A 19902-nucleotide genomic window follows, 5' to 3' on the forward strand; every position below is an offset into this window, starting at 1 on the left:
ATACTTCTCTCTTTTCCTGATCACCTACAAGACGTTGGCAAAACATGTGTGGTATGTCAAATGCTGACCGAGTAGAGCAGCACTCCCCAACTCTCCCAAAACTGCTCTAAGGAGGTTTTGTTCACAACAAATCATCACAGTAGACTTCTGCCATTTTACCAGAAGGTAAACACACAGAGAAATTCAAAGGATGCTTTCAAAGTTAAAGTACCTGTGCAGAAGCAGGTTTTTTGAGTGCTATTAGTACCATTTCAAACCCTGAGATTCTGGAAAAATGTATTTTTTTCCTCTGCTGGTGCAGACAGGCGGCACAGCCTGTATCCTCCCTGGCAAACAGGCGCTGCCTGGGCCAGGATGGGCACCACAGCAGATGAGAGGGTTTTGCCTTCACTCCAGCTCCCCTGCCTGGTTGGCTTTGCCTTTTGATACCGGTCACCCAGTAGTGGGAGAGCTGAACCTCTTTAAAACCAGGGGGAAAAAAAGAAATCAAACACAAAGCAGTGAAGTGACAAGGATTTCCAGGAATTAATTTTCAACTTTTTATTGAAATTGCAAGGCTTTGAGTCAACATCATTCTTTAAGACTCAGCCAAAGCACGAGGAAGGAAGAGCAGAAGCAGCATCAGTCCCATGACCGAGAGAGAAGTGAAAGGTCTCACTTTTTGCTGACTAACCCCAGCCAAGCAGAGCCCCCAGCCTCCTCAGGGGTTCACTCTGTCCCAATGCGTTTAACAACTCAGATACTTCCAAAAAGAGACAACCATTAACCTAATTTTCTCTCTGGCCTACAAATAAGACCAAGAAGAATAAAACAACCTGTGTGTTCCCTGAGAATTAAACATGTACCAGTCAAGCCAAAGCAGCTGTTTAAGGGCAAGTGCCTTCTTTCAGCATAAATGAAGAAATATAGATTCAAAGGTACAATAACATGTAATTAATTAGATCTGATGCAATTATTTGCTCTCCCACAAACTGGCATAAGAGCTCAGCCCTGCGGTGAGCAGTCAGGACCAGCACTGGTGGCACAAGGTCAGGTGGAGCCCAGGCTGAATGTGATACCTATTTGTACCATAGCCCTGGTGGAACAGGGGTGAACCACATGCCCTGAAACAAAATGCTCTTATTTTTTGTATTTTAAAAAAAAGTTCTAGCGTAAGTTGTTTTACATGGCTGTTTTTGTTATATTTGACCTTCCTGAAATAACAACAACTACAAAAACAACAAAAAACCCCACCCCAAACAAACAAAAAATAAACCAAACCACAAACGAACAAACAATCTCCCCAAAATAATAAGTATTGCCAGGTTCTGTTTTACATTTGATTCTGGCATCAAGCACTGACCTGGTTTGTATGAAAAGCTGAGGATCCATAAAAACCCTCAGCTGTCAGCTGGCATTCGGAGTCCTCAGCTCTTTGGGAAGACCTAGTCCACTCAGGCAGGTGGTCCCAGGCAATACAGTGCTGCCAATCACCACCAAAGTGGTATGGATTCTTACCTTGCCCATCTTCTGCACAGGTGACGCAAAAGCACCCTTCCCTGCTGGGGATCTCTCAATTAGCTAAATGGAAGAATATTGAAGAAAAGAGCTACTTAGCTCAAGGAATGTTGACATGTTTATAAGCAGATGAACAGGGAAGTAAATCTCAGTGAGCAAAACAGAGAGTGGGAGATCACGGGGTGCCAGGCACAAACCCAGCAGCCTGAAACAACTGACACAGGCTGAACACAAACTCTGTATTTGGGCTTTACCGACTTCCCTCTTTCTGTACTTGTTACGGGTACTCAAAGCAGTTTATCATCAGGAAGGGGGACTTGAATACCATCTTTCAGACAAGTAGTTACCCTTATTCTGGGACACTGGTGTCAGCCTCTGGCCATTCACCCCCAGTCCCCTGAGGAGCCAGCCGTGCAGGCAAAAGTTCCAGCAGCTTGAACATCAGTGGTCAAAGATCTAAGGCTGAATTTAAAAGGAAGTAATTAATGGATTTTCTCTCCCAATACAGCAAACAAGGAAGTTCCCAGCAAAACTGTCAGAATCCAGACGCACTATTATTGTGCAGTGAACAATTACGCTGTGCAGTGAATAATTACACTGTGCAATGCATTGGGGGACCTGAAATGAACCTTTTCAGAAGAGGGTGGTGCCAATTTGGAGGGGTTGGATCCATGTGAAGGTGAGAGGCCCCAGGAATCCAGCCAACACCCCTTCCAGAACACCCCTCAGGGCAGACCTTTCTTCCACCCAGAAGCAAGGCCCTTCTTACAGGTGCAAGCTGATGGGAAGGTTTAGAAGAAAGGCCATTACCGGCTCACCACAGGCCCCAGCAGAGGGAAAGAGAAAGCAGATAAGGAATTATCTTTCTGTAACCGCCTTCCCCTGACTCACAAAAGCAAGCAAAGCTCAACCCCCAAACCAGGTGTCCCTCCAAACACAGTTGATGGAGGTACTGTAGAGTTAATATCAAAGCACCAGTAACAGTCCAGGATATCTTTCTAGTTAGCATGCCCTGTACCATTATTTCCTTATTCTCATCCACAAGCAATAGTTTGTGCACAAGCTTCCAATTAAAATTAGTAACTGAGCAAGTCTAAACAGCTCATTAACAAGAGGTGATGTTCATTATCCTGCTTTCAAAGGATATTAAACCATTTGAGACTGACCAATGGCCTCTCCCATCAGAAAGAACACCAGGTGCTAATCAACTTCCTTGAAGTTACATAAACTAATTCAGCGGTGAAGCTGGAGATCTGTTTAACTAAATTTAACTAAACCTGTCAGTACTTGGGGGAAAAGTGTATAAACACTTTTGTGCTCTGATACCACTTCTGCAAAGCTGGGGAAAAGAGCAACGATGCTTTAGACCCAGGGTGTGGTGTGGGGACAGAGAGGTGAAGGACACAGGAAGGAGCTCTCTAGCTGGTAAACAGAGCACATGCAACAGCAGGAAATCATTAAGAGCCCCTCTTGTTTTTGCAAGACAAGAAAGCAGTGCTGGCTGCTTGGATTGGTGTGGAGACCCTGGAGGGGAAAGGAGAGGGGAATGTGCAGCAGCTGCAGGGTCTTGGCTTCCTTGGTTGGAGCTCGGCGAAGCGCCAAGCAGTTGTTTCTTCATTCATCTAGCTGGATAAACACACAGAATTGGTGCCTCAGAGATTACATAAACCCTGCTCATCCCCTTAAATCTGCACCCTGATATCTAAATGTAGAAAGAGAGAATTACAGTTATCTTATTTCAAAGAAATTTATTTAACAAACTTCAGGAATATTGCTTGTTGCTTCCACAGGCTTCAGAAAATGAGCAGTTACCCATTGCTGCACAAGTTGCTCTATATAAGGATGTCTCCAAGACAATCAACCTTGTTTTGTAGTATTTAGCCATCAAAATGCATCTTCTCCTAGCATCATTAAGTCAAGTAGTACTACACAAAGCCAGTTGGAAAAAGGAATTACTTTATTTTCCATAGAGGATTCCCTACCCCCAACAAAAGGCCTCTTCAGCTAGCAGAGGACATCCTAAAATCATTCATATTTCCACCAAGTCTTGGGTGAACTCAATGGCCAATTATCTGCTGCCTCCCTCTAACCCGAGTGGGAACGCCAGGCTGGGGCTCAGTCTGGCACTGTTGCCCACTAGCAAAAAGGGGAACACACACAGAGAAATTATTTCCAGTTCTGAATGTCACCAAGAAGGCACTCCAAAATTACATCCATGTTTCTAGACAAGCCATGGACACTCTTGACCTCACAGAGGGGAACTGTCCTGCCTGGCATGGGTATCCCTAAGCACCACAACTGATTTATTGGTTAGTTAAGGCACTTTACCACTTGGTAACACCAAAGTGAAACAGTTTGGGACTGGACCTTGCAGAATCTCTCTGGATTAAGTGGCTCTGCTAAAGCCAACAGCACTGTTCACACAAGCATTTGCAAGTTCAGCCCACTAGCATGTCCTCAACAGTGCAATTTGGCAAATCAAAAGCACCTTCACAGAAACAGAATCACAGTGTGGTTTTCCAGAAACAGGTTAAAGGCACAAGTCCTTGTCCTTGAGAGGGTCAAGAAACCATGACAGAGCCTCAAACATGGAAGAACTTCAGGAGCTGGCTGGCTTGCACAGCTTTGTGCATTATCTCCCCAGAAAGATGGCCAATGCACATGCAAAAGCACAACTGGCACTGTCCAGAGCAAGCCTGGTCTGAAACTGCATTGTGAGACAGCCTTAGGAGCATTGTCTTGAAAAGTTACAGAAATCTGAGAAGGAATGGAAACTGTCTTCATGAAGGTGAATCCACAGGAGCACATTCAACAGGTGTGGATGTATGCTCAGGCAGGACTTAGGATTCTTCACTTTCAAAGACAAAGCTGTTTACTCACAGCTCACCTGCACAACCTTCCCAGCCCTTGTGCTATGATGCTTTTGTTTCAGGTAAAAAACTCTGTCAAACTTGCTGCACAGGAAATGAAAACCTTGTTCAACAGCTATCAGACAAGTTACAGAGATGAAACACATAGAAACATTTGTCCTCACAGAAAAATACAAGCAGTCTTACCAGAGGATACAAACCAAACATTTAACCAGAGACCCTGAAATACTCCGAAGACACTTTAATCTGTGGTCAATGGAGTGCTGTATGTAGGGCAGGGAGGATACATGTGGGGCAACCCAACCTCTGAGGTCTTTTCTTATTTTACATCAGACACCATGGGGACCTTCAAAGCTGTAGCAATTGTAGAGATCTTGACTCAAGCATTGGCAGGAGGAAGACCAGCCTTAATATAATTTTGTCTCAGTCTCTTTGGATTTCCATCAGCTGTGACAGATTACAGCTGCTCCCATAAGACCCTCCTTGGGCAATCTTGGGCTTCTCATCCCAGGCCCACTGTTAATCAGGGAAGAAAAGGACTTGGTCTGGTCAGGAAGATCTAGAGCTTTATCCTCCCAGAGGAAATGCTACAGGAGACTCTCAACTACAAGATGAGTTGACTTCCCATTGCCCCAGCAGGACACTCTGAGAACCAAAACACACCCCAGAAGGTGCAGTGGTCTCAGCATGGTCTGCCCAGCCACGATGCCCAACTTAAAGCCCCTGCAGACCTTGTCCTGCTTGCACAAAAGGGGTAAAAAGGAAACCAGGAAGAGCAATGCCCCAAGACAGTGAACTTTGCAGGGGCTGTGAGGGAGTCAGTTTGGGTGACTTATTGGCATGTGATATACAGGCAGCTACATCTCCCTGCACCTCTCTCACAGGAAAGGACAGATACAGGGAACACGCCAACAGAAAACAACACTGGTGACCAGATCAAGATCTGTGTGCCTTCTCTTTTGAAAGGGAAATGGAGGAAAGATCCAGTGAAGATTTTCTATACTCCATGCCAGCGAGCACAGCCAGGGACAAATCATCTGTCCCTGAGACAGAGCAAAGCCATGAGACACATTAAAGTTGTGTTATATTCTTCACAGGCTCCAGAGTAGGGGAAAAAGCCCAGCAACACCAAACCTCCAGTAATACAAGCTTTGTATAAGCCTCAGAACTGAGCCCACATGAGTAGGTTGTAGTCTGCCACCCCTTTGCACATTTAATGGGACACCATCTTCTTGAAGCCACTCCTTCAAAAAACCCCACACTTCAGCAGCAGCCAGTCTCAGTCTGTGCTTTGCTCACGTTGGGCCACCCTCCACGCTGACCAGTGGGTGGGTATGTCTTCTACAGGCACCAGGACTGACTGACTCATGCTTCCCCTCCTTGCACACAATTTAAGACACGGTGTACTTTTCAAACTTCATTAGACTCCCTTTTTTTCCAGTCTAATTGGCAAAGCTGATTACACAAAGGCCTTTCTGTACACGCTTTGCACCTAAATTTTGCCTACCCTGTTCCTGGGGTGGGTGAGGCTGTTGATGTGAAGTCCACTGATCCCATTAAGGAAGAAGAGAAAGGCAGCGACGAACTCACACCAGTATGTCAGCGCGAAACCCGTGAAGGTGAGGTGATCCTTCACAAGGATGGAGAAGCTCAGAACTCCAGTGGCCGACAGCAAAAAGGAGCAGAGGATGAGAACTGAGCCCATTGACCACTTCCGCCTTGCATTAGCATCCTCGCAGACTTGGGACACCATCAGGAGCTCCAGGCCAAAGATGGCAACCACAACAGCAAAGGCAACCATGCTTCTTATGGGAATCATCCCCACACTCAACCCCTCCACCTTGGCCAGGCTGAGGTCAGTGACACACTTCAGGACAGTGCCATTGCTAACGGTGCAGAAGTGCCACAGTCCAAAGAGCTGCCCCCTTGCAAAGAGCCAGCGGCCATCGCAGACAGAGATGGATGACAAGACCACCGCTATTGCCACGCACAAGATGATTAAGCTCCTGATGAGCGTCTCAAAGAAGGATTTCTGTGGTCTCCGGTGCACCAGCAGCCTCTGCGCCTTAAAGGATAAAAGGGAGGGTGAGGAAAAAAATATGAGTTAACAGTACTACTTTAGGGTAAAGTGAAACCAGAGGGACAAAGCTGTGGGACTTCAGCGTTTAATGTGATTTGCTTGTGCACATCAAACTATTTCTCAAATAAGAAAGCAATGTAGTTACAGGCTGTAGCCAGGAGAAAGGAAGGGTGGGAGAAGCACTCCAGGTTCCCTGGCTGCAAGAACAATGCTCCCACGTCAAGGGCCGGGTTCGAGATCACAAAGGCTCCGGGCTGAGCAAGGTCCCTGCGCCAGGGCTCCCGCAGCACAGCCTCCTGCGCTGGCAGGGCTGCAGGAAACCGCCGGCCCCTGCCTGGGAGAATGGAGCTCGACGTCTGGGACGGGGGAGGCAGCAGAAACGGGGCGGGGGGACCACCCAATTACCAGCACTGCCCTTTCTTTTCCCACAGCCTTTTTGGGCTGCAGCCAGCCGGACTCCCCCCTCCATTTGCCGGCAACAGCTGCGGTCCGGACCCGGCTCCTCAACCCGCGGGCGGCACGGCTCGACTTCCGCGGGGCTGGAGGGGCTGCAGCCCCCAAGAACCCGCGTGGGCAACGCGCGGCCCCGCTCCTCCTCGAAACCTTCCAAGGGGGCCCGAAATGTAATTAAAATAGAAGCCAAGCACCCCGCAACCGCCTCCAGCCCTGCACGGCAGGCGGTGGTGCTCAGAGACCCAAGTGCGGAGAAAGAGCGGCTGCAGCCCCGCCTGTGGGGAGGGGAAATCCACGGACACAGGGGAGCTGCTGCCGGTCCGGGGAGGGGGGATCCGGCTGGCCGCGCCCCGTGGCTCTAGTGAGGGTTGGGGTGATCCTGGCTGTGCAGGGACAAGCCGGAGCAACAGCCCCACGGCGGGGAGATGCGCGGCCCCAGCGCCCGGAGCCTCCCCCGCGGGAGCAGATCGGCGACGTACCTGCGCCCCAATGGCCGTCATGGTGCCGGCGGCGCAGAAAGACGCGGGCGGGCTCCGGCCGCGGCCTTTTATGTCCCCGGAGGGCGGCGGGCAGCCCGTCCGCCCGCCCCGCCCGGGCGCCCTGCGGGCCCCCCCGCGGCTGAGTCAGCAGCGCGGCCCCGACGGGCGGAGCCGGGCTGAGCCAAGCCGGGCTGCTGCTCCCAATGGCCCGAGAGAGCGGGGAGAGCCAGCGCTGCCCGGGCCAGGGTCACAGGCTTGTCCATGCCCGGTCTAGAGCACCACCGCCCGAGGAGCTGGTATCCCGGGCGGCAGCGGTTCCTCCCGCCGTGCTGCAGCCTCATCTGCACCCCTGGGTGCCTGTGTATCCCTGAACGGCTCCAGGTTTGTTTCTCCAGGCAGCGTTTCTGGCCCTGATGCCAGGCCTTCCTGGGATGGGGAGCAAACCTGAGACCTTAGAATTAGACGATCTCTAAGGTCCCTTTCAACTAAAACCATTCTATGATTCAGTCTCCTGCTTGTCCTCCCCCGGGCCCGCAGCCCTCTGAGAGGTGAGTACTGCGCTTCACCAGTAGTGTGCTGCAGGGGAGTCCCTCTGCACCGCTCCGGGAACGGGCCCTGGGGATGTGGTGCTGTGCACAGTGATACTCAGCCAGGCAACACAGAAACCAGTCCTGCCCTTCCCAGCAGCGGCTGCTCCTGGGGTTTGTGTTTCTAAAGCCACTGGGACACGGGCTTTCCTCCTTGTCCACTGTGATTTTGGCCTCTCACCTTAGGCTGTGTGCGGCTCTTATCTGTTACCAGTGTACTTAACCTTATGTATCTCCACCTGTACTGTCAGCAAAACTGTCTCTGCTCATGAAGTTTTATGCCCTTGCTCTTTTTCTCACTCATGTTTTGCCATCCTCTAATGAATTACTGATTTATTTTTTTTTTTAATGTCAGAAACAGCTTAAAAAAGAAGCTCAAGGAAATTTGCAGTGTCATCAGAAACTCTTGTTTTGCTGCCAAATCCTGATTTCAGTTTCAGCGGAGAGGTCTGCACTGATTGCACAGGCTCCAGTGGATGGACTCGCAGGCCGGAGTTCCTGCACCTTCCTTGTATGAAGCCGGGCTCAGAACTCAACCATTCCCTTTCTAGCCAAAAGGAGCTGGAAGGATTTCCTTCTCCAACACGGGGTAGTAGAAATTATTGTAACTTTACCCTTCCTTCAGCTTCCATTTCTGAACAAATTAGTTGCCTATACAGAGAGTCTCATTATCTTAATCTCTACACAGCTTTACAAGGGCTTTCTATGTTTCATTTTAAAACAGATATATATCTATATCTGCTCTGATTTGGCTGCAGGTGTTTTCTGCAATACTATTTATTGTATTTTTAATCTAGAGAAAAAAACAGTGTTCTGAAAAATATGTTTACTTTGGTTTTTCATGCTTCACATTTTAATGATAAATTCCAACCTTTTTCTTTCTCTCCTCCGGCAAAATCTTGTGTCTAATTGTTTCTCTTCCAAGCTGTATACATTATTAGATTATATTCCTATGGAACACTGAATTGGGATTTTCTGCTTTTGTGACACATGGCAAATATTTGCAAGGTCTGTTGTTAAAACAACTTTTGTGGGTTTGTGGTCTGCGACATTTTTTGTTTTCTGAACATGTTATCCAAGCAAGCAAACTTGATGCTTGCCACATTTCTTTTATTTTAGGTTCATCGGATGACAGAATAACTTTGTGAACATCCTGGGCTTTTATTCCACAGGTTAAACAGCATTTCCCCATTGCAGTGTTCAGATTGATCACATGCATTTGCTGTTACACTCTTCACTTCTAAGCTTCAAATTTAACAATGTTTATGTGTTTTCAGCTCTAAAAGCACAAGCAGGTCATGTTGTCTCATTTGCTGCATGAACAAACGCTGTTTGCATGTAACCCTGCTGAGCAAATGCAGGCTCAGGCCAGACAAAATATACCAGCTCTTATCTAGCAAAAGCCTCACATGACTTATGCTTTCTGTAACATAGACTCAATCCTGCACAGCATTAGGCAATTTGGCCCCAAATTAGTAAAATTATTAAGCGGAGATCTGCCTTTAAAACATGTGAGTCATCCTAATGACTTTAGCAATCAAAAACAAAAAAGAAAAGCGAGGTATATCTTGCTGAAGATCATTTTTCAAAAAAGCCTGTGGTAAGGCTCACATGAGCAAACACGTGCATGAAAAGCTTTGTAGAAAGAGGAACTTAAAAGTGATTTTGAAACCAAAACTGGTCCTTGTCATACTTAGATCCTTGAGCAGATACATAGTTACCTGCCAAGCTAGTTCTTTGAGGAAAATGATCCTTTGGGATGGTACAAAATTGCTTTAATATTTTATATTTGATTCAGTTTTCCCAAATATAAGATATAAACCAGAATTAAACTCGACCTGTAATTAATACCAGCATTGAATTAGTACTTTCAGATTCTCTCTTTACTGAAGGTGCTGAGGGGAGGATGATGGTAACAGTTGTGTGAATAGAGCAGTTCCTAACAGTTCATTAGCACTTAGTTTCTGCTGTTGCTTGGCTGGAGATACCTTCTGGTAAAGATGTCTGGATTTATGAAGCCTGCTGGAACTGTGCACTTTTTTCAAATGGACACATGAGTTTATCTTCATTGTCTCATAACAAAACAAGCCAAACACATTCTCCATCTTTTAAAGATAAAAAAAAAATAACAGAATTGCTTGCAGAAAAGACAAATTGTGTAAATATGACTTTGAGATTATTATTTTGGAAAATCATATGTGAAAACAGTGCTTTACAACAAAAAGTGCTCAGTACTTTAAAAGGAAAAAATATGATTTTTTTTTCCTGAAAAAATACATTACCTACATCATAACAACACAGAAAATGACCTTTAAAGCACTTCAGATGTATTTTTGGTTCAGCTGTATTAATGTAGAGTTCTTGGTATGTTGCCAGTTTAATTATTTTGTTTAGAAAGTCCCTTTTCTCTATTGTTTAAGTGGGTTTTTCACATCCTATCCCTGGAGAGAAAGTTTTCAGGGAAATGTGTTCATAAATAATGGAATTTACCAGAGACTTTTGTTAAAACTTTAGCACTGAACAATCTGTTCCAGTTTTTCTTCTGCAGAAGCCCAGAAAAGGTTCAGGACTGAAGTCCGAGCTGCCAGGGGCTTGGGGAATGGTTACCTGAAGAAGTGTTTCACTTTGAGGTAAAGCAGAACACAAGGGATTGAGTCACCACCAGCCCAGGTTCATCTAATCTCAAAGCTGATTACTTCTATAAATGCATTTTGTCTGTTGAATAAAATCCTTTCTGATCACATCTTTAATTCTTGACATAGCAACTTATCTGGCTGGGCATTTAAACCCTAATTTTTGCCTCATCCCTCTTTCAAGGTGTCTTTCTGGACAGACATCAAACTGATCTTAGAGACAAATGGATCTTCAGTATCTTGCAGACCAAGACTTTTGGAGATGTCCAAGGCCTGTATGAGGGGCAAAATGGTTTTCTTTATATCTTTCCCAAAAAGCTGTCTATTGCCACTGCTCTTTTGCATTTTTTTTTTTCTTTCTGACAGTAGATTGAAAATACAAGTTGAAGTTGCCTTCAGCTCAGGCTGGGTTCAGCCTAGTTGGGCTGAAACAGAGCTGCTGGAATGGGGCAAAAAGTCAGCAAGTTGCTAACAAGCTCTTCAAGACCAGCAGCTTCTGGGAAGACATGCACAGTCAACCTCTGTGAATAGTGCCCCAGGCAGCATGTGGAACATCGGGGCGGGGGGGGGGGGGGGGCGGGGTTTGTGTTGTACCAAGGCCTATACAGCTCAGACCAACCCCTTGTCACAACAATTTTAGCTCATGATTTTCCTCCCATCACTGCATGTTACTGCAGCCAAGCAGACAGCCTGGTCTTGGCACACAGGAGAGGTGCAGTTATGCACGTACAGAGGAGACAACTCCTGAGTCAGGTGGTTTCACTTTGCCTCCTGCCTGGACACCTCTCTGGTGCTGCTGGCAGGCAGATTGCTCACCCCACCTGGGACTGGAGACTTAAAGCAGAAGGACAGGCTTAAAGGAATATAGTTTGTATCCTGGAAAGAATTTATTTATATTTTTCTTAATTTCTGATCAGTTTCTGGACCTACCTCAGTATCATATTGCAGAGACCCAACACTGGGTGCTCACTTGTTTTGCTTTGGATTCCACAGTTTCCAGTGACCTCTGGCAATTGTTGCGCTGGCTTAGGACATACCTCGAAGTATCTGTATCTGTCCATTGTGACAAATTGATGCTTTGAAATATACATTCAGTAAAAAAAAAAAAAAATAATAAATCAAACTTTAGCCATTTTAGCACTACTAGAAAAATTTGGGTCCATATTACAATACTAAATAAGCTGGGGGAAATCATATTCAGTTTCTTAGCTGTCATATGTATGTTTCTTCTTGCAGCAGAGTGCAGCTAAATACTCAGATTTAAAAATACCAAGTACATTAAACTGCTGAGCTCACCTTTCAGATCAGAACTTATTAAAATGAGCAGCGTTTGCAAGGGGGCAATGGCATCCCACTATCTCAGCCTTTTGGGGAACACATTCGAGTCAGTGCCTTTGCACATTTTGGTGGAGACAACCAAGGTGTCTCCCTGGCTGTGTTAGCCAAGCAATGCCATTTTCATTCTTTCCAGGGTGTGGAATCACCTGCCTGAGGCAATCTGGGCTTGCAACAGACACTCCTGGCTGGGCAGAGAGATCATATCTCAGTGTGCCAGGGCCTTGGGCTCTTTCACATAACAATAAACAGCTTGTCATTACAGTGGCAGTACTTGGAGCTAAAATAATCCTTGCTAACATAAAGATTGGAAAGAATTTGTTGAACCACTGATTGATTCCACTTCCAGGCAGTTTTTTGTATCACCTCTTTCCTAAGCTTAACAAGCTCCAGGACTACTTAGCAGCTGTTCCTCCCCAGAACCATGCTCATTCACGACACTGGATTTTTGAATTACTTCTCCATTACTCAGGACAGCCTAAAGTACAGGAACGCTCTCCAACATTAGCGGTAAGACACACTGAATGGTTTTGAGAACAGCTCTGTATGTCTTCAGGTATTCTTTAGACAGCAAAGGATTGCTGTATAACTACACTGGCTGGCAGGGTGGTTGTAAGAGATGAATTAGCTCTAACGAGCATTGTATCAGACTTTGACAAATAAAAGCATGTGTACAGGGACTAACCAAAAATCCAGTAGCCACAGCTGAAAATGGGAATGAACATTGAAAGACCACTGCAGCCAAACTCCACGAGAATTCTGTTCTAGAATAACCCAGCCAAGGTGTGTTTAACTTTCAGAGATACACTGGTTCTAGAGGCAATACAAGCTCATCATATAAACCATGAAGACAGACTCATGCTTAGAATGGATCTATGTTATTTGCACTTTAAATGAGCAGCTGAAGACTGGCTAATTTATAGACCAGTTATCTGAGTCTGAAGATCTCATACACCTGGGTGTAGGAAAAAAAAATTGATTCTATCTTTTGTTCTATGAACTTTTACACTTGCAAGTTTAATACTGTAACTCTCACTCAAATGTGTTACATCTATGTATTATCAACTTATCTTGCCTCTAAGCAGCTTTGACAACTTGGAAGACACTTCGGGTAACAGCTGTGGTATTTAGAAACCTATCCAAGACAAAATGCATTCTCTTTTTTTGTCTCCTCCAATTCATAATCAATCCCACAAGACAGCTCAAATGCCCCCTCAACTCCAAAGTAGTATTGCCCAATATTGTTTGCCATGAACACTCGGGGCAGAACAAATATTTTAAGCAACAGCAAATAGAATTGTCATTTATTTTAGCAGTATCATCAGGGGCAAATAAGTTCAAAGGTTAAAATACTTGCACTGTTTCACAAGATCATTCCAGATGAGGACTGAATAATTTTGACAGAAAGAGAAGTTGCACACTGCAGTAAACCTCAGAGCGCTTTTTAGTTGAACAGAAGGTGAACTTCGCAGGGTTGAAAACTCCTGTGTGCCTTAAGCAGCACATCAGCACTGATTTGTTAAATCTATGCTAGGGGTGTTGCACCTTCTCATATGTTTGGTAAAAGCAAGCGAAAGCCACAAGAAAAAAAAAGGAAAACAACATCCCCATTACAGCTTACCTCTAATCACACTGGGTACCAATCAACCAGTTTGTCTGTGCAAAAACTAATAGCAGCAGCATGATGGAAGGAACACTGTCTTATCACAGATGCAAGTTAACATTTATTATCGCCACATCCAAAGTCCAGATTCCATCCTGCACACTCTGCAAACTCAGCAAACCAGACCTGAGTGCGTGTGTGCCAGCTGGCCTCTGACCTCCTGTGTGCTGGGCTTGTTTCAGTGCACGTCTCTTCCCCGTCACAAACACTGCAAGGATCAGGATGTTGTTGGCCTTTCTTTGATCTAAAGCTGAGGAAATGGCAGCAACTCCCTGAGTGGGTGTCAGAACAATCCCATTTTGCAGCACTGCCCAGCCAGCAAAACCATCTGTTCCTCCATCCAGAGTACCTTACTGCAGACATAGTAATAGTTCTGAAGTTATGTTTTGGTTTGAGGGTTGCTGCTTCTGTTTCAAATCTCAAGGCTGTATACCTTAATGGTTGTCTGTTTTTACCACTGTGTTGGTATAATAAAAGCAATTACCTCTACCCACAGTTAATGGCTACACAGCCAATTTTTGTGTTGCTGCTTTGTCACAAACACTGTGCACAGACATCAGTACCTTTGTTTCTGCCTGTTTTGGAGTCTCTTCCACAACTTGAGTTTTTCAGCTTACTCCAAATAGTAAGACTAATGTTACTGTCCTAAGGAAGGTGGAGCTGCAAACAAGAACAAAGTGTTACTACAGTGAAAGTGCTCAGGTAAAGATATTAAAGGTGGAGTTCTCTGTCACTTGTAGAGAATGGGAAACAGAATTATTTGTAAGTAGAAGGCAGCATAGAAAAGCCTGGCCAAGATCAACCCCTCTCTGGGATAAATACTGTGTACTTAGCAATGTTTCCCTAATGCCAGACAGGTATGAGAAAGAGCAGCACTGTAAAAATTAGTTAAGTCTCACAGGGGAAATTAAAGCCAAATGAGGACTAGGACATAGAACTTGTTACTCCCATCCCACTCTCTAGACAGAACCCAATTCCACTGCTTTAGTAGCCAAAAATTCTGAAAACACCTGTTTTGATAGAAAGCATGTTAGCAAAGCACAGCATGCTCACAGTACATCAGCTCCCAGCAAACAAGAGCAGAAATGGAAGCATTTCCCAGTATGAGTTACATTCTGCTAAAGGTTGACAGAATCCTCCAAGAATAACCAGCTTCACAAAGTACAGCTGTGGAGTTTAGGGCTGGCAAAGAGCTAAAATAATCTCCTAGGCTGAACATCTGCTCTCACCCCTCTTCAGCAAGGTGAATGTAATTAACACAATTTCCAATAACTAACAGGGTACAAAAGGAGGTAAAACCCCTCACATGCTAATATTACACAGAAGAACAAGAAGAAACCACCTTTTTCCTTATGAGACTAGGGAACAAATCCTTCTTTATCCTAGTACATTTTGAAGAGTCAACAGGTAGCTCCAGGAGCATTTCCCATTAAAAGCAGCAAAGGGAGAGGTTCTAATTTTTGAAAACACATAAGGTAAAGTTATATCGATCTCTCACCAGTGGCATAAGAACAGACAAGCTAGGTACTACACACAGTAAAGCCTGTGTAAGTTAGTACTGAACTATGCATTTACCTGGACAGATATGTAATGACATGTCTCATCCCTATGTATTTCTGTAAATCAATTGTTTATCTGAAGACTGTTTGGTTTGATATCCTCACCTGTTCAGATGTTAACTGGTATAGCAGGAATTCAAATGCCTTATTCCCATATAGGGTTGGGATTTCATTATCAGATGTTCTGTGCTGGAATAGTTCAGTGGCCAGAAGTTAAAAGCAGTCTCCCTTTCTGGCCTCAGTAACTAACAGGCTATGCAAGGCAGACTGAAATATCTAAAGGCCCACTAGAGATGGTCACATCTGCATGTTTTGTATAAAATTTTGCTGATTTTCACTGTAAATCTTGCTGTTTGAGCAGCTTCGTAAGTGTTAAGCTGGTCTATGCTTGACTGACCCCTCACAACAGCTTCGGTACCTGGCAGCCCCAGCGCTCTGTATTTACAGCAGTACAGTATCAAGGCCATCAACAACTTGGTGTCTGCAGAACATTTTCTTTCACAGGGGAGGTTTTGTGTTCAGTTGCTGAGTATTTACCTTCTCTCCAGAACCCTAACATAGTTGTTGGGGAATAATATCTCCAAGAAGTGTTTTATGAAAGTTGATTTAGCAATTGTTAACTAAGTCTCTGAAAGCTCCAGATGACAAACATCAAGCACCTTGTTCTTCATATACACAGCACTAGACCTAGCCTCATCACGATAATCTTCGTCATGCACTTGCTTTTGTGAGTTGAAATTTATCTACATGAGAAAAATAGTATCAGACATGAGCGGTTAGGTTTGAACACAGGTCCGTGCTGCACAAAACATGGATCACTGAGCCCCTCTAGTGGCACCACGACTGGAGAGCCTGGCTCACGCCTTACAGCGTGAGTGACAGCTGCAACTCTGCAATGAAAGGATGAGCTCAGAGTACCTCTAAGGGATGACCATCACAACTGCTAAGTACCAAATGCACTTTAATGAGTTCCAGATTTTATTCCCAGAAGGAATTTATAATGTGTCAGTATATTAGGCAGGTACACAGCTTCCCCTGGGCTACAGGCATGAGGAGAAGTGATTACAATAATCTAGGTATTTAAAACCATTATCAGAAAACAGTTTTCCACATTATTAGAAATAAGGCATGATTCAGATATGCAAGTGGCTACTACATCCACTCCTCAGATACCATATTTGCCCTTTAGTTCTTCCACTTTTGCTATGTAAGCTTTCATCGCGTCTTCTTTGGACATTCCTGAAAGACACACAGGAAACAGTCATCTTTCACAGATTAAGACAGCTTTTGCATGCACGTCACAACTCCTTGCACACAGCAGCACGCTCCTAGAGAGCAAAGAAGCTGAGGTCACTTGGCTCTGAATCTAGTGTTAAAGTTTCAAACAAATGTATTCAGCAGTCATAAGAAAACAGTGTTTCGAAGCAAAGCTACACTTGTATAAACAGCAACTAAACAATGTTCTATTAAGGCCATTCACAATTATTACAGGAAAACTTCAAGCAACTTAGACTGCATTTAGATGTAGTGCTGGCTCCTTAAAACACCAGAAAAAGCTCATTTTCACAGGTTAGACCACTTGTTTGGCTCCCCATTTAGAGCAGAGAGCCCAGTTGTATCTTCCAGTTAGGAAAGCTTTAGAAGAAACACAATAATTGGAGGGAGCGCTCAGTCTTTGGGGTACTAGGACCTGGAAAACAGAGACTTGGGTTTCTGCTGCTGCAGTTCTCCTTTGTGTAACATCTTGGGCCAGCTGGGCATTTTGCACCTTATTTCCCTTTGAGACAGGCTAAATTTTTAAGGATTATTTCTGCCTTGCAGAGATAATAAAAAGTAAGAGTTTATCATCATGGCATTCCAAACTCCTAGAACTCTTGTCTTCTAAGGCAATACTATTTTACCTCTTGCTGAACCACACAGAAATTTTTTTATACTGAGAGTGGTGAAACACTGCCCCAGGTTGCCCAGAGAGGTGGTCGATGCCCCATCCCTGGAGACATCCCAGGCCAGGCTGGATGGGTCTCTGAGCAACCTGATCTGGGTGAAGATGTCCCTGCTCATGGCAGGGGGTTGGACTAGATGAACTTTGAAGGTCTTTTCCAACACAAACTATTCTATGATTTGCTGACTAGTTTGCACGTGGTTATTTATTTATTTATTTTATTTGTTATGAGTTTTATTTATTTTTTAAGCAGACACTTACCTTTCAATGCATTCCAGGCATCCCACTTTGCTTTGCCTTTGAAGTCCAGCATACCAGGGCGGTCTGAGAGAGGCAGGATGAGCAGCAGAATTAGTTTGTGTGCTCTGGGTGTAGGTAATACCTACTCCTTTCCTGAAGGCTACTTAGCTCTTAACTATGATAAAATAGAATGGTTCGTCTTTGCAGCTATTACTTATTAACCTGTAGTCATGAAGTCAGCTCAAGGGAGCATGTTGGAACACTACTAGTGGCAGAGATTGTCTGTTGAGTTCCCTCAAGACAGCAGCATTTGAGCAGAAGAGCACCAAATAGCATGATTTGGTTTTATCGTACTTTCTGAAGAGACTGCTGTCACACAACAGCTATGTGGTTAAAGAACATCAGCTCTAAAGCAAAGTAGAAGCATCCTAAGGTCCATTACATGCAGAGACATAAAAACAAAAGCTAGTGGCATATAGCTTAGAACTTATTATCATCAAGTTAATGGTATGTTTCTAACCTGTAGCTCTTCATTTGTTCTGTCATCCAGGGGTATAAGCTCTGAATTCTAACTCACTTCATTGCAGGCTATGTTGTGGCCAAACAGAGAAGAAATTAATGAGATATGTATATGGTTATTCTTCACATAAAGTCCCCTCCCTATTTTACTTCTTCCCTGTCTCCTTAGACAACTCTTAGGATAAACAATTAAACAGAACCAGACAGTAGCCTGTGCATTAGCCAGAAAAATACCCTTGTGTTGCTCCCATGGCAATGTGACCTGCAGAGCCAGTTGGCAGCTCCTCTTCAACAAAAAACTTAATAGCTCACTTTTATATAGATTGCTTTTCTAGCCAACTCTTGTTAGCTACTGCTTCACAAGAACACAGCAACTTACAAAAACGTCATTATATTAACAGCTCTATAGCACCACTGCATCTTTGCAAACATTAGTATTATTAATGTCCAGCCACACCAAAAGGATTATATCTTAAAACCAAAGTCAGTTCTTTCCTCCATCCAGACTGCCCATTCTAAGAAAAACAAACAAACAAACAAAACACAAAAAACCCCAAAACAAAACAACAAAAAAAAAAACCAAAAAAAACCAAAAAAAAAAACCCAAAACAACCAAAAAACCCACCTAAACTGCAAGCACCCACACGGTTTCCTGAACACTTCACTGCCAGCTTTGAATTCAATCAACACCCAATAAACTTCAACAGCAACTGGGTCAGGAGGCCAGAGCTCAAAAAAAAAAAAAAAAAAAAAAAAAAAAGACCTTTTTCCTTCCTAATTCTAGTTATTCAAGAGTTACAGAAGGTCAATAGAGACAAGCTTCATTCTAAATGTTACTCCTAGGCTGAGCCACCAGTAACAGAAGTAGCAGGAGAGACTTTAAACAGCATATCTGCAGAGATGTTTCTGCTACAGTGCATCCAAAACGTGATATTTAATTGCGGCTCCTATAAAAGATTCACCTGTTACACACATCTGTGTCACTTTGTTCTGTTTTGGCTTTCCAATACTATTTTTAGCAGCCAACTGAGTTTAACTAACCACACTCTCCCCTTCACCCCCCCAAGTGTTGCAATTCCACACCCATATAGTTTGCCTTGCTATTAAAGCCTGTTCAACTGAGAAGTGTTTGCATTAAAGCAGCATCCCGTGACCTAGGCAGCTCCTTATTGACAGAGGTCTCCAAAAATTCCAAACCCAGTACTCACACAAAAGCAAACACAAAGGATCCTCAGACCATTACCATACGATTTAGGAGACAGCAGCTGATATAATCTAAAAATCACAAGTTGCAAAAACCCTTATCAGGTCAGCTTCTGCCTGCCTGCAAACAAATCTATGCCAACTCGGTATTGAGTCATTTTTGCTAAGCCACTGGATTGCACAAAACGATGCAGGCAATAGGGGAGAGGCTTTGGCTCCTTAAGTGCCTCCAGGCACTTTGGCTCAGGCCAAAGCAGCATCGCCCCCACCCCTCCGCCCAGCGCGGGGCACAGGCGGTACCCACCCGTGTTCACGTCGCCCACTGTGGCCTGTTTGTAGTGGCTGTAAACGTCCAGCATCTCTTGGTCCGTAGGCTGCGACTTGAGCTGCTTCACCTCCTCAGCGGCCTTCTGGAACGCGGCCTAGAGGGGGGCAAAGGGGCAAAGGCCTCAGGGTGGGACGGAGGTGAGCACCCGCGGGCTGCTGCCGCAAAAGACGGCGGAGAGAAAGGGAGGGAGATACTCCACCGCCCCAAACCCCCCACAGCCCCACCGGCACAGCCCGTACCTCAGACATGGCGACGACCCCTATGCGATCCCGGCCCCCTTGGCGTCTGCCGCACCCCCTCCACCGCTCGGCCGCTTCACTCCTCACCAGAGGGTCAGCTGGCCAATCGCAGCGCCGCGGCCCACACAGAGCCAATCGGCGCTTGCCAGGGACTGGGAGAGGCCAGGCAAAGAGCCAATGCGGGGGCGGCACGGGATGGGAGGGCGCGCCAGCATGAGGACACTGCTCAACGGGAGGGACTCGGAAGGCGGGGCCTCGCTGCGTCTCGGAGGCGC

General features: G+C 45.1%; 3 protein-coding genes across 5 annotated transcripts in view; all 3 read right to left on the reverse strand.

Moving 5' to 3' along the window:
* CFAP221 (cilia and flagella associated protein 221) overlaps window positions 1-3119 on the reverse strand; it is a 53118-nt gene extending 49999 nt beyond the window's left edge. For all 3 annotated transcript variants that reach the window (XM_082055476.1, XM_082055477.1, XM_082055475.1), the window contains exon 1: window positions 1343-3119. The gene's annotated coding sequence lies outside the window, so the exon portion shown is untranslated. The remainder of the gene's footprint in view (window positions 1-1342) is intronic.
* A 1335-nt stretch (window positions 3120-4454) lies between these two features.
* On the reverse strand, window positions 4455-7499 carry TMEM37 (transmembrane protein 37). Its single transcript, XM_082055479.1, has 2 exons — window positions 7380-7499; window positions 4455-6432 (listed from the first exon to the last, which is right to left on the reverse strand). Exons 1-2 carry the CDS (start codon window positions 7398-7400, stop codon window positions 5860-5862), a joined length of 594 nt encoding a protein of 197 aa, XP_081911605.1. The 5' UTR covers window positions 7401-7499; the 3' UTR covers window positions 4455-5859.
* Window positions 7500-16100: 8601 nt separating this feature from the next.
* Window positions 16101-19786, reverse strand: DBI (diazepam binding inhibitor, acyl-CoA binding protein). Its single transcript, XM_082055105.1, has 4 exons — window positions 19628-19786; window positions 19365-19482; window positions 17360-17422; window positions 16101-16395 (listed from the first exon to the last, which is right to left on the reverse strand). Exons 1-4 carry the CDS (start codon window positions 19634-19636, stop codon window positions 16322-16324), a joined length of 264 nt encoding a protein of 87 aa, XP_081911231.1. The 5' UTR covers window positions 19637-19786; the 3' UTR covers window positions 16101-16321.
* Between the last annotated feature and the right edge of the window lie 116 nt (window positions 19787-19902).

This window comes from Streptopelia decaocto (assembly GCF_964273445.1).
Source record: "Streptopelia decaocto genome assembly, chromosome: 6".
Lineage (NCBI taxonomy): Eukaryota > Metazoa > Chordata > Aves > Columbiformes > Columbidae > Streptopelia > Streptopelia decaocto.

Coding starts and splice junctions, on each gene's coding strand:
- TMEM37 (XM_082055479.1), bottom strand. CDS start 7,400: ATGACGGCCATTGGGGCGCAG. Junction 6,433..7,379: donor TGACGGCCATTGGGGCGCAG/GTACGTCGCCGA, acceptor TTATCCTTTAAG/GCGCAGAGGCTGCTGGTGCA.
- DBI (XM_082055105.1), bottom strand. Junction 17,423..19,364: donor AGTGGGCGACGTGAACACGG/GTGGGTACCGCC, acceptor TGCCTCTCTCAG/ACCGCCCTGGTATGCTGGAC. Junction 16,396..17,359: donor TGCCTGGAATGCATTGAAAG/GTAAGTGTCTGC, acceptor TGTGTCTTTCAG/GAATGTCCAAAGAAGACGCG.